The sequence below is a fragment of the Balaenoptera musculus genome, chromosome 1, assembly GCF_009873245.2.
Source record: "Balaenoptera musculus isolate JJ_BM4_2016_0621 chromosome 1, mBalMus1.pri.v3, whole genome shotgun sequence".
NCBI classification, from domain to species: Eukaryota; Metazoa; Chordata; class Mammalia; order Artiodactyla; family Balaenopteridae; genus Balaenoptera; species Balaenoptera musculus.
In genome coordinates, this window is record NC_045785.1 from 95,777,675 (window position 1) to 95,792,284 (window position 14,610).

A 14,610-nucleotide genomic window follows, 5' to 3' on the forward strand; every position below is an offset into this window, starting at 1 on the left:
GCTGCAACTAAGACCCGGTGCAACCAAATAAATAAATAAATATTTTTTAAAAAAAGAAAGCAAAGACCTTTGTTGTCACAGGTGGTAAGAATGGTGTACTGCAGTGTCTCCAGTTTCTCATGAGAACATGAAATGCCTCCAGTCAAAGACCCACTAATCTGTGACACCAGGCAGGTACTACAGGAATTGGACTTTTCCAGCACTAACAAAACAACGAAGGTTGGGAAGACAAAGGCCCCTTATGGACTGGGACCCCTTATGATAAATTCCCCTGAGAGCTGGCACAGTTGGAAAAGAGAAGCCAGTTGCAAGGCTAGGTTGTTACCTGGGTTTCTGACCAACAGGCTACAGCTGCTCAGAATCCCAGTCTATTTGATTGACTGACTGCCAAATGCACGCTGTTACATGCACCTTCCTGATGGTGGAGACCAGAGAGAATATTCTCACTGGTCATAAAGCTAAGCTCTTAAGACATAGAACAAGACAAACGACACAACAGACAGAGACAAGGAAAAACAGTGACCATCTCTGGGAGGAAAAGGATCAATAAAAACTGAGAGTACGCATGTACCAAATTTTTACCAGAGTTGTTGTGCCCAAGGGACTTGTTCCACAAACATTTTCTCCTGCTAATCTAAATTTAGAAAGAGAGGAAAAGGACTCTCACCACTTTTGATTTCACTGGACCCTGCAGACAGAGATCTGGGCGGCTGACATGGTGAGAAATTTTACCTTCTGCTGGCTTTTATCAGACGTCCCAGGATCTCATGTGTAGCAGTTTTGGGAGAAAGTTTCCAGCCAGTGAAGATTAGCCTGACTACACCAACTGTTGGGAAGGGGGAAATCTCCCCCCTACCCTTCTTGAGTTCTTTTGGCTGGTCTAATAATTAAATTGACACAAGATAGATTAACAGGAGAAAAAAAAAACAAATGTAATTACTACATATGGGGGCTCCATAAGAATAGGAGGCCCAAAACCAAGTTAGGCAATTGAGGCTTATATGCCATCTGAGAAAGAGAAGGGGTTAGGAGTTTGGGACTTCAAAGGGAAAGAAAACAATTTATAGGAAAATGGGAAATGTCTGGTAAACAAATGTTTGCTGGGCCATGCGAAGACAGTGGGACACAAAGAGAACTTGGGTCTCCAGGCCCTGCAAAGTTGCCGCTACCACACTGAGCCCATATTCTGTGTAGACATCTCTGGCGATAGTGCTCTTCCTGGACCAGGCCCTTTATCTAAATTTCTCTAGGCAGTTAAGGGAGTTAAAAAGAAAGACATCCTGAGTCTTTTGTTTCTTACAAATAATCAGCCTAAAATAATCCTCATGCCAAAGAGATACAGTTTAGGGTGGCAAATTTTACTCCCCTACAAATACATAAAGCCCACTAAGCAGCATAATTTCAGATGGGTGTTTCAGGATAAAGTTAGTAAGTTTCTAGTAATAAGCTTGAGAGCATGTTTAGTAGAACTTGCTATAAAAATGGTAGAAAAGCACAGAGATTCACCAAAATCTAGGTAGGTGTCTTATTATAAGTTCATGTGTCCCCAAAATACTTTAAAAAACCCAATTTCAGAAATATTAAGTATAATATTAGTATTTCTTTTAGAGTGTGGTCAGTAGCTAGTAGGTTCTTTCCTAATAAATTTTTATTTATTTATCAAAAATGGCCACGCAAAGGCAAATGACAAAATGATTTATGTTTTAGCTATTGTTCTTCCTGTTCTAAAAGAATACACCCAAGGATTTCGTAACAGTTTACCAGGCTTTCTGTGTTAAGTATAATGAAGCAAACATGTGCACAGAAGTCTCAGAGCTACAAATAACATATGAATTGGGATTTTATACAAAAGTTCAAACTGAAACTCTTATCAATCTATTGGTCACATATAAGAAATCTGCTCCTTTATTTCTATAACTTTAGAATCCCAATTATCCAGATACCATATAGCAAAATAGTATCTGTGCTATGCCTCAAGCATAATAGGTACTTAATAAATACTTGTCTGATATATCAAAACCTTTTCCTTGATCTTATCCCATAACATAACAGTCTGACTAGCTCATGCAGCCATTTACCAGGACTCAGGAAAAGCAGAAGCCTCAACAACGCATTTAACACCTTGCTCACTGGTCATCCACACCTCAGTCTCTATTTGTGATAAGAAGGGAAGCATAGAGACCCTAAGAAAATCAGGCCTAGAGAACTGGGGATGTTTTGAGACACAGGGAGCGCTCTTAAAAAGTTCTTGATTTTCAGGCCCAATGCTCAGTGTTGTCAGCTCTTAGGAGCAACTATGAAGCTTCCCTGAAGAACTTAGAAATAAAATTGCCCTCTTTGAACTACCTCTGAGATGAGCATTTAAATGAATTACAGTAGAAACACGCAAAGTCACTTTAAAGCTGACAAACAGACAATGCTTGGATGGGTATTGTCAGTGGAAGTGAAAACTCAAGCCAAGTTTCTAGAGACAGTAACAAGGCAGTCTTGAAGGAAGATGCCCAGGAAACACACCCCTCTGTATTGCTTCAGGCCCTGGGGAGCCATTTTTCCCATTTCTGTAACAGCCCTAATCTTATCTTACCTGATGCTCTAGGTAAAGCATTCATGTAACTCCCCAAATTCTGATTTACCCTCATAATTAATGCTTCAGTTTCCCACACGTCTGCCTGGAGAAGGGAAGAATTTGCTGGCCACACGATGCAGGTTTTACTTTGCATCTGTAAATTGGCATCCATTTTCATACATTGGTCTTAACGAACTTGGTTTCTGTGAGTCTGAGTCACCCCAAGAGATGGATGTGCTCTCCATTTGCTGATGAAATCGGTTTCTGAGCCTGCAATGCTGCAAATCAAACTCTGGACTACAATACATTCTCCCAAGTAACTCAACCTCCTGAGGCCTCTTGGGAAGCAGCCAAACGACTCTCCAGACAACACCTCTCTCCACTGATGAGAGGCCAAGTGAACTATTTCCCTCATTTAAAAATTTCTACACTTGGAATTAATATTACAGTTTTTACTTAAGAAAACCAGCTTAGGGCTTCCCTGGTGGCGCAGTGGTTGAGAATCTGCCTGCCAATGCAGGGGACACGGGTTCGAGCCCTGGTCTGGGAAGATCCCACGTGCTGCGGAGCAACTAGGCCTGTGAGCCACAACTACTGAGCCTGCGCATCTGGAGCCTGTGCTCCGCAACGAGAGGCCGCGACAGTGAGAGGCCCGCGCACCGCGATGAAGAGTGGCCCCCGCTCGCCGCAACTAGAGAAAGCCCTCGCACAGAAACGAAGACCCAATACAGCCAAAAATAAATATAAAAATAAATTAAAAAAAAAAGAAAACCAGCTTAAATACAGTAAAAACAGTTTCAAGTGAGTCTTAGGTAGCTATCAGACACTCTGCTTGAGCAACTAATAAACATGCTAGCTAAAAAAAATAAAAGGTATGAATTTTTTCAAAGAAAGAGCTTCACTTTAAACAAAATGGGGGAGGGGAGTTCTTAGAGATAAAAAGAAATTTAGACATACTCACCAAATGCAATGGGCGACACCTTGTTTAGTTCCTGTTACAAACTATGGTAGGCAGAATAACAGCCCCCAAAAGATGTCCATGTCCTAATCCTCAGAACCTGTGAATGTTACCTTACATGGTAAAAGAGACTTTGCTGATGTGATTAAGTTAAGGACCTTGAAATGGGGAGAGTATCCTGGCCTCTCCAGGTGGGTCCAATATAATCACATAGGTCCTTAAAAGCAGAGAACCTTTCCCAGCTGGGGGTTAGGGGGAGCTATGACTATGGAATAAGCATCAGAGAGATGCAACATTACTAGCTTTGAAGATGCAAGGGGACCATGAGTCAAGGAATGCAGCCTCTAGAAGCTGGAAAAGGCAAGTAAACAGATTCTCTTCTAAAACATCCAGAAAGGAACATAGCTATATTGGTACTTCGATTTTAGCCCAGTGAAGACCGTGTCAAACTTCTGACCTAAAAAGCTGGAAAGAATGAATTTGTGTTGTCACTATATTTGCAGTAACTTGTTACAGCAGCAGTAGAAAACTAATACACAAACTCAAAGATATTTTGAGACAAATCAGGAGATTTAAACAGGGATTAGGTATTAGATGGAATATTGAGGAATTAAGGTTAATTTTTGCTAGGGTATGGTAGTAGTATTTGGGCTTTTTTATCCTTGTAGAGATACATACTGTAGTATTTATAGATGAAATGATACAGTGGTATCTGGGATTTGCTTTAAAATAATACTGCCCCTCCCAGCAGGTAAAATTCTAAATTAGCGAAAGGCTGGTTAACTGTTGAAGCTGGGGGCTCAATATACTATTTTACTATTGTATATACTTGAGATTTTTCATAGTAAGTTAAAAAAAAAAGTAAATTAATTTAGTAGAGTACACCTGAATGCTATAGATCAGCACTATCCAAAATTTTCTATAATAGAAATGTATTGGTACTGTTCAGTGCAGGAGCCACTAGCCACAGGGCTATTGAGAACTTGAAATGTAGCTAGTGTAACTGAGGAATTTTAATTTCATTTTAATTGGCTAAATTTAAATAGCCCCACATGGCTAGTGGCTACCATATTACATAGTGCAGCTCTAGATATTGGAAAAGAGCCATGCTGCCTTACTGTTAGAATTCAGTTAATAAGTAAGCTCATGAATCGAGTCAGTGTACACCTGTTATTTCTATCTGCCCAGCTTCTCTTTCCCTTTCTTGCTAATAGTAGTATCCAGCTCTCAGCCCCACTCCAAGCCCTTCTTCACCAAAGAGGTGGGGCATGGGATCCAGGCTACAGTACAACTTCTTCCTGGCCCAAGAATAATGACCAGAGCCAGGACAACCACACTCCTTGCTTGGAATCTTCTGTATTAGGAAGTAAAGTAACTCCCTTGATCAGGAGTTGGATGGATGGAACCCTAGAACTGCTAGCCATCATGTTCCCTTGACACATGATGAGACTCCTAAGAGAGTAAAACCAAAATTAGGATAAAGATGAGCAGAGTCTTGATTCTCTTCAAGTTCTTAGATCCAGTCAACTGTGGAGTCAACTCCATCCTTTCTTTCCCTTCTTTCAGTTGGAGAAGCCAAAAAATTCTTTTTTTTTTTGCTTATGCTATTTTTGAGTAAGTTCTAACAATTCCAACTTTAAAAAGTTTTAATACAAAGTCCCATAAAAAACTTCTTAATGCCAGGGTCATTAGCAAAATAGTAAGACTAATGGCACTGCTATAAGCTGAACTGTGTCCCCCTAACCCCCATCTGACTATATTGGAGAAAGGATTTTTAAGGTGGTGCTAAGGTTAAATGAGGTCATAAGGGTGGAACCCTTATCACACAGAACTGGTGGCCGTATAAGAGGGAGAAACAACAGAGGTCTCTCTCAGCCATGTGAGGACACAGTGAGAAGGCAGCTATCTGCAATCCAGGAAGAATCCTCACCAGAACCTGACCATGTTGGCACCTTATCCCAGGCCTCCAGTCTCCAGAACTGTGAAAAAATAAATTTCCATTTTTTAAGACACCCAGTCTGACATTTTGTTATGGCAGCCCAAGCTGACTAATACAGGCACCCAGTATAACTCGCCTAATGGCAGTTACTACCAGGTCCTTCTTCAGGGTGAAGTGGACCCTGACTAGCAAAAACAGTGATATTCATTTTTTGTTATTCCACTCTCAGTCTTGATTTCAGTTTAGACTAAAGTTGCTTTTTAACTGGTTTTTACTTTTTCAAATAAAAAGATCACCCCAGCTATCTTGAATCTCATTACCAATTCAGAAGCATTACAAGAATAATATGGAAAAAAAGTTTTTAGTGACATTAAGCAGCTAGAATTACATGGGGGAGAAAAGCTGATAAATCACATAGTCAAATTTGATAAATCACACAGTCAAATTCAAGTATTAATCTTTTTAATTTTTCATACTTTATTCCTTATATTGATAGGTTAAGTAAAATTTTCCTAAGTACTGATTCATAGATAATGTTTATAAGCGGCACACAAAACATTCAGTTTCACAAACAGTAATATCCAATGATCCCCTTAAATGCAATTTTAAATCCTTACTTTACGCTAAGTGCAAGAATAATACAGTAAGCTAAATACACACAAAACCTGTATATGCTGAACTACAAAAGTGGTTTCCATAGCCACACATGGTCTTAGTCAAGTACACGTTTCCACAATGAACAAGTACTAACAAATATGTTAATAAAACACTACCCCAAATGCTTATCCTACCATCAGCTTTTTCAGCAATGCCATTCCTGCTACTGAAAACACTTATATTTAGAAGCTTTAATTTGACCTGGGGAAATGAGTTCTCTTAAAACCTGACAAACAGTATAAGCCCCAAAGATTTTAAATCAAATAGGTCTTCCAACACAGAAGCATTCATAGGAAACTTTTAGTTTCTCAAAAAATAAAAAAATTAAAATCAAAAAAATCACTCATTATCTAAAGAAGAGTATTAAAACAAATTATCTTAAGACAAACACTCTTTAAAAAGGCTGTATTTTCTATCTTTTTCTCCTTAAAAGAAACACAAACCAGTTCACTATCTTTTAATAACTTAGACTACTGTAATCTAAAAACTTTAGAAACATGAAACACATGTCTTAGCTATCAAAGGTACCATTTAGATTTCACATATTAAACAGCCACAGTACAGCCTACAATGGCAAAAAATCAGAAGGAACTGAATGGTTTGCAAGGTACTTTGACGTACATGTGGTCATTAAAATCCAGTAAGTAATTCAAAGTATGGTAATATAATGGCAGGCAATTAAAGGCTCAAATATCACTCTAAAATTGAAGACATGAAAATAAAGACTGAAAACTTTGTGGTTCTCTATCTTTCATTGACATGGCTAGATATCAGAACCTTACTGTGGAAAATATAGTTATTAAATATGGTTTCCCCAGAAAATAATGAAGCTTCAGAAAGTACAAAAGGTGTCAAGATCCATAGTTTGCTTCATCAAATGCTTTTCTAGCTCGTTTCAATTCTTCATTCATAGTAAGCAAGTCTTTAACCCTAGCAAACTTTCTTGGGTCCTTTCGAATCAAGAAGACGATATCTTCAACTTGTACCCGACCCTGTCTTCCAATTGACATTGCCTTGTGAGTCTATTACAAAGAAACATATTCAATTCAATTAATTTTTTTAAAATCCAACATTTTATTCTTTTAACTTGTGCCTATTTAATGCTGGTGAGTTTGAAACTTTCTCTTCTAATTAATATAGCTATTCACTTATTAATTGTCTTTCTACTAATGTCCTTTGTCCACTTTCTACCGTTATTAGCAATGTTTCAATGCTTTATAGACATATTTTAATACTAAGGACATTAAAACTATCAAATTCATTGATTTAAAAAAAATTTTTTTTTTATATCTTTATTGGAGTGTAATTGCTTTACAATGTTGTGTCAGTTTCTGCTGTATAACAAAGTGAATCAGCTATACGTATACATATATCCCCATATCCTCTCCCTCTTGCGTCTCCCTCCCACCCTCCCTATCCCACCCCTCTAGGTGGTCACAAAGCACTGAGCTGATCTCCCTGTGTCATGCAGCTGCTTCCCACTAGCTATCTATTTTACATTTGGTAGTGTATATATGTCAATGCTACTCTCTCACTTCGTCCCAGCTTACCCTTCCCTGCCCCTCCCGTGTCCTCAAATCCATTCTCTACGTCTGCGTCTTTATTCCTGTCCTGCCCCTAGGTTCATCAGAACCTTTTTTTTTTTTTAGATTCCATATATATGTGTTAGCATATGGTATTTGTTTTTCTCTTTCTGATTTACTTCACTCTGTATTTCAGACTCTAGGTCCATCCACCTCACTACAAATAACTCAGTTTCGTTTATTTTTATGGCTGAGTAATATTCCATTGTATATATGTGCCACATCTTCTTTATCCATTCACACTGATGTTTCTTTTTGTGTGTTTTGATATATGTAGCTTGTCTTCATTTGCATAAAATAATTTTATAATTTCTTTGTAACCACCCACTTCATTTAAACTTTGTGTCCATCTCAGTAGCTGATAAATATTGGTGGGTTTCCTTAAAATCAAATCTCATCCCCTACCATTACTATTCATACTGCAAAAACAAAAATTCATCACAGCATTATTTCTAATGACTGAAAAAGGGAAACTAAATATTTAATAAACTGAACAAACAAATTTGAGCACATCTAGTCAATTAATATTGTGAAGCCATCAAAAATATTAATTATGCGGTGACACAGGGAAAATGTTGTAGACTTACCTAAGTGAAAAAGCAGGTTCTACGACTATATATACTATATGATTTCAATTTTATAAAGTTTAAAAATATGTGTAAAAAGACAAAAGAATATTCACCAAAATCTCAGCATTAGTTATCTCTAGGTAGAAGGATTACAGATTTTTATTTTTTCCCCTGCACTCTTTAATACTTTCTAAATTTAATCAATATTACTTTTATAAGCAGAAAAAGATTTTTAAAAATGCACTCTCTGACCCAATAATTTTACTTCTATTATTCTTTATGAAGGAAATAATCCAAAACACAGGGTAAAAATTCATAAAAACTGAATACAAACAAACTCAGTATTCCCATCCCTGCGAACATATCCAAAGAAGGGGAAAATTTCATGAATGTGGTCATTCAAACTTATCTACTCAGTTAAAAATAATATGTAAATAATTTCAATAGGGAAATGGTTAAGTATATTAGAAAATAATTTGAATGAATTTTATGCAGCTACTAAAATAATTGAGATTAGAACATAGGAAATATGTATTAAAAACTTTGAGTAAAAAGAATGTTTACTATGATCAACACTATGTAAAACACTGTATATCTTTACATAAATACTGGAAGAGGGAAATTTATGTTGGATGATGGGATTATGGGTAATATTTTACATTTTATTCAAGGATCTTATAATTATGTCCTTACAAATAAAATTCAGAGGAGGAGGTAGAATATATTGTGTGTGTATGGGTGTGTGTGGGTGTTTGTGTGTGTGTGTGTATACACCCACACACACACCTCTCTCTATCCTTAATGATAAATAGTAATCAGTAACTTCCAAGAAACAGGTACTCAAATGGCACTCAAGCTTATTTCAAAAGGACGCCATAGTTCTAGTCTTATCTAAAAGTTAGAATTTCAAATCTATTCCTTAATTAACTAAGACCAATTACAAAAAAAACTTACCATTTCAGTGATGAACTCTATGACAAGGTCTTCAAGAATATCTACTGACTCAGTATAAGGATTCTGGTCATCCCCAAACCCATACATCATACACCGTACTGTAAAAAGAACAATCATTTTTGTTTAAACAAACTTGACCAATATTTTTTCAAATTAGAACTAAACCAAGCTATAGAAGATATTGGTATAAAAGTATATTTACATTGTAGTTCTTGTCTCCAAGTCTGGATTTTGGTGTAAAGGGTATTAACCACTAGCTCATAACCAACTGTTCTTACCTAGCCTTCCCTAGGTAGGAACTCCCCTTCCCTCCTAGCTACTGAACCCTGATATCAATACTCCTTCCCTAATCTCTATTATCTACTCACCAACAACTCCAGAATACCTTTAAGTAGGAAACTTCGTAGCAGGGAACAGGATGAGTAGCAATGGTTTAGCCTTTACTGGGAGTGTTTTCAGGTGAGGGGGAGGTCTTGGAAAAAAGAAAGCAAAATCCTTTCTGATACTACCATAAGGAAGAGGACATGAGAGAAAGTGCTCCAATTACCTTCTTATAGGAAGAACAGGTTAATCAAAAGGAGAAAGCAAAGGGCTTACTATACAGAATCTTGACATTTTATTCCCTGGATCAAAGCAACTGCCAGCAAAGCCCTTTCAGTCTTCATCTGAAGGAACCATAGAAAATGCAAAAGAGAAGAAAGGTCTACAGAGTAATGAAAATAACTGCTAATAGCTAAAACTTATATAGCCTTTACTACATGCCAGGCACTGTTGTAAGCTCATTTAATCCTCAGGACAATCCTCTGAAGTAGAAACTACTATTATCCCCATTCTACATAGATGAGAAAATTGAGGCATAGAGTTTAAGTGATTTACCCAAGGTCACACAGATAGTGAGATGGAACTTGAATCTGAACCCAGATGATCTGGCTCCAGAGTCTATACTCCTACCCACAACACTTCTTGGTAATTTAGGGCAGATGGGATCCATATGGATTCTTATGCTATAGCCTATAAACTCCCAATCAGTCCATGGACAAGCTTTGAGAAGTCCTGGAACCCTACTGAAATTATATGTAAAAATTTTATACATTATTTGTGTGTGCATTTTTCTGGGAAGAAGAATCAACTCTTAGCAGATTCTCAAAGGGGTATATAAATACTGAGAAACTCTGTCATATGTTAGAAATGTTTTGCATCTTGATCTGACTGGTGGTTACAAGTGTATGTATATATGTAAAATTCATCAAGCTGTTCAATGAAGACTAGTGCAATTTATTGTATGTAAGTTTTACATTTAGAAAAAAGGAAAGAACTCCTAGAACACTTCTAAAAGTAGGAATGAGTACATTAAGAATAATTCCTATTTAGGAGAAGCAAAAGCAGGCAGAACTAAGAAGACAGTAGACCAGGCCTGCGGAAGAAAAGAAAGGGGTGACCTGGAAGCCAGTCTAGGATAGAGAAGTACCCCTAGGGTTTATTCTGGCAAGAGCCTTTAGGTCCAGATACAGGAGGGAGAAAACAAATACAGGAGCCAATATTTTCTCCCCTCTCTCTTTTTTGGATTCTGAAATTTTTTTGTTTTTTTTTTGTTTTGGTTTGTTTTTTTAGATAATTTCAGACTTAGAGAAGAGTTGCAAAAATAGCACAATGTTCCCGAATCCCTATATCCAGTTTCCCCGTATGTTAACATCTTACACAACCAAAGACATTTCTCAAAACTAAGAAATTAACACTGGTACAAATACAGAACTTATTCAGATTGTACCAGTTTTTCCACTAGTGTACCTTTTCTGTTTCAGGATCCCACAATATTTAGTTGTCATGCCTCCCTAGTTTCCTCTGTTCTGTGACAGTTCCTCAGACTTTCCTTGTCTTTTTTTTTTTTTTAATTTATTTTTGGCTGCATTGGGTCTTCGTTGCTGCGCACGGGCTTTCTCTAGTTGTGGTGAGTGGAGGTCACTGTTCGTTGCGGTACGCAGGCTTCTCATTGCAGTCGCTTCTCTTGTTGAGGAGCATGGGCTCTAGGCATGCGGGCTTCAGTAGTTGTGGCTCGCAGCCTCTAGAGCATAGGCTCAGTAGTTGTGGCGCACAGGCTTAGTTGCTCCGCGGCATGTGGGATCTTCCTGGACCAGGGCTCGAACCCGTGTCCCCTGCATTACCAGGTGGATTCTTAACCACTGTGCCACCAGGGAAGCCCTTCCTTGTCTTTTATAACCTTGACACTTCTGAAGAATACTGGTCAGTTATCTTGTAGAATGTTCCTCAATTTGGGTTTGTCTGATGTTTTCTCATGATTAGGTTGTGGTTATGCATTACTAGAAAGGGAATCACAGTGATGATGTACCTCTTAATGCATCATATCAGGGGTATGTAATGTCAACATATATTACTGGTGATCTTAACTTTGATCACTTGGCTAAAGTAATGTCTGCCAGGATTCTCCACTGTAAACTTAATATTTTTCCTTAAATATTTTGAGGAAGATACCTTGTCATTAACATTCTGATGGGGAGAATTCATCAGTAGGGAAATATACTTCACTGAAAAAGGAAAAACGTATTAGACAGGAAGTATGTAAACTGCATTTGGTTAAAGGGTCTGTAAAGACATAAACAAACAGAAGTGAATGCTTTGAAATTTTGTGTTATATTAGCAAAAAATTTTTTTAAAAAAGAAGGTCTAGGAGAACAGATCTTGGTCAGTAAGGCATAGGAAGATTCAGGTAAGACAAGGAAAAGGCTGTGAAGATTCCGAATTCTTGTCATCACTCTGGGATGCTCTGGTGTAGGAATCCCCTTCTTATGCCGACTTAAGTAAAACCACGTACAACTGGAGTAAATAACATCAGAGATGGAATAAGGAGTGGTCAACTTAAGGTGAGAAATTGAGATATAGAAAGGGATTTGAATGGCAAAAAAAAAGACATACTGACTCTGTAGTTTCAAGAGCATTTGGGAACTGCTTACATCGGAACCAGCATAAATAAACCAGGTGATGTGTCGCCTCATCAGGACTGGGAGATGGAGAGCACTTTCTCACGGTGCCTTTCAGGGGCTGTCCTCGATCATCAGTAGTAGCAGCAGCTCTCCTTGCTGCTGCCACAAAAGGTCTACTGAGGGAACAGACTAGACAACCAAAACCTTATAATCTCTATGCCACTGGACTGCCTCACATTGTTCACCATCTTCCTGCCTTGTCCATTGCCTTAGTCCAAAGCCCCAACTTAACTCCTACGCTCAGCACCTGTTCCAGGATCCAAAAGAACCTTCGGCTTACAGTCAAAGGAGTCCCTGTTCCTACTGCTGAAAGGTAAGGGACGGGGAAAGTAACAGAGGTATGTTCTTAGGCCCTGAATTGAAACACTGATCACATCTCTTTACTTAAAAAAAAAAGTATGGGGGTGTGTGTGTGTGTGTGTGTATACACGCATATATATAAATACATAAATTGGGGTTAGGATTATTACTATCTATGATTCTCAGGTTAAACAGAATTTATATGCAAGTCTGAGAATATTGTCCCTACAAGGAAACACATTCAGAACAATAAACCTTTGAACCGACATACCCAAAAGTTTTTATCTATAAAAAATCATTGTCAAATACTACTTACATTCTTTAGAAAAAAGTCTCTTTCTTTTACCCTGTCCACCTTCTGCACCTCCTCCAATTTCTTCATTTTCTTCCTCAAACTAGAAGTTAAAATGTATATATAGATACGTCAAGCACTGCTTTTGACTTTTAATAATTAACATTTTTTTCCATCTTCAACACTGATATCATGCCAGAAAGCCTAAATAAAGCAAGCAGCAAAAAACCATGAAAATCTTAGCATTTTAGGGGCCTTACAACTATCCTGTCCAACTTCAGACTCATACAGGAATGGCTTCTACAATGTCCCCAACAACTGTACTGCCTCTCCTGCAACAGTTCCAACGACCATACGTTCTTTTTTTTAACCAACAAAGTTGGCCTATTTCTAGACAGTTTTACTATTAAAAGAGTTGATACTGAATCAAAGTAAGCAAAACTAGTATTTACTAAGCACTGCTTACACAGTGCTAAGAACTTTCCTCAAGTAAGACTTAAGCCTATTTTATGACATGAAAACCGAGGCTCAAAGTTAAATAACTTTGCTCACAGAGAACAGAGATTTTGAAACCCATGTTCCCTGACTTTGAGTCCATTATTTTTCCACTACTTTACAATAAGTATATAGTTTTGTTAGCAGTTGAATTGTTGGTTCATAATGAGGGCTAACAAATACTAGCTTTGTCCTCTGATGATTCTCTAGGTGTTTCAAAGGGTGTCTGGCAAATATGGACCAAAAGCAAAGGGCAGGGGACCACCCTCCTACTCTTCCTGCCCCGCGTCCTAAGATTAATCGGAACAAAAAGCCTAGCACGGGGTGAAGTCCCCGATTCTCTCGGCTGAATTCACTAAGGAAAACAAACCCGATTCTCTACTCGGCCTCCGCTACTGTGCCCGAGGGAGTGAATAAAAAAGTGGGATGGAACAGAAGCCGTCACTCACGGTGGGGTCTTCTTCTTCATCTGCCATCCCAGCAGCCAGCCACCTCCAGGGCACGCCCGCCTCCCACGGAGCGGGTTTTACTACTTCCGCGGCCTCACTTCCGGTGACGCGAGGAGGCGGGGCGGGGCCTAGTTGGAACCCCGCCTGCGGAAGTGGAGCGTGCGCGTCCCGCCCAGCGGTGGAACCACAACAGTACTAAAGGAGGGAAGGGTGACGTCTTGGCAAGAAGGAATTAAAAATTAGCAACGAAAAGGAAATCACTGGCTAGGTGCCGTGTATCTCGCTGTCACCTTGAACTTGCTTCTGCGTTATCAGATCACCGCTTCCTGATTCGGGACTGCGAAGCTTTGGATCATTGAGGGGCTAGCCAGGGGTGTATTTAAACAATTTCAACAACTTAAGAGTTCCACTATGATTTATTGCCAAGCTTATTGGTTATTGGGGATATTGTACTTCGCTACCAGTTCTCAAGGGAATGTTATCTCCCCTTAGACTGAGGATTTAATTTTTGTGGGTTTGTTTGTTGTTTTTTTAATCAGAAAAGTGCTTGGGAAAACCAGGGACATTAGAAGGCTAAAGCTAGGGATATAAGGTGTTCTGCAATGCAAGAGATGATGTCACACAGGGAAAGATTGTTCCACAATACACTATTTCTGAATGTCCTGCTAAACATTCCTGTGAGTGAAAAATCTGTTCATGATTAGCTGGGCCTAGAACATAACTTTGTTAACATATAAACACAAAGCATTTTCCTATGCTTTTAAGGTACATTGAATTTTCTAGGAATGCAACTGTGAGATAGTAGAAAGTACATGTATTGGTCTCTGCTCACCCACCCTACCCCTCTTC

At 38.4% G+C, this 14,610-nt stretch overlaps 1 protein-coding gene across 1 annotated transcript; it reads right to left on the reverse strand.

Moving 5' to 3' along the window:
- Positions 1 to 5,908: 5,908 nt before the first annotated feature.
- Positions 5,909 to 13,847, reverse strand: TAF13 (TATA-box binding protein associated factor 13). The gene is made up of 4 exons (XM_036830081.1): positions 13,762 to 13,847; positions 12,842 to 12,920; positions 9,227 to 9,324; positions 5,909 to 7,142 (listed from the first exon to the last, which is right to left on the reverse strand). Exons 1-4 carry the CDS (start codon positions 13,786 to 13,788, stop codon positions 6,972 to 6,974), a joined length of 375 nt encoding a protein of 124 aa, XP_036685976.1. The 5' UTR covers positions 13,789 to 13,847; the 3' UTR covers positions 5,909 to 6,971.
- Positions 13,848 to 14,610: the final 763 nt, after the last annotated feature.

Coding starts and splice junctions, on each gene's coding strand:
- TAF13 (XM_036830081.1), bottom strand. CDS start 13,788: ATGGCAGATGAAGAAGAAGACCCCACC. Junction 9,325..12,841: donor GAGACTTTTTTCTAAAGAAT/GTAAGTAGTATT, acceptor TTCTTTTTACAG/TACGGTGTATGATGTATGGG. Junction 7,143..9,226: donor TAGAGTTCATCACTGAAATG/GTAAGTTTTTTT, acceptor TCTTTGTAATAG/ACTCACAAGGCAATGTCAAT.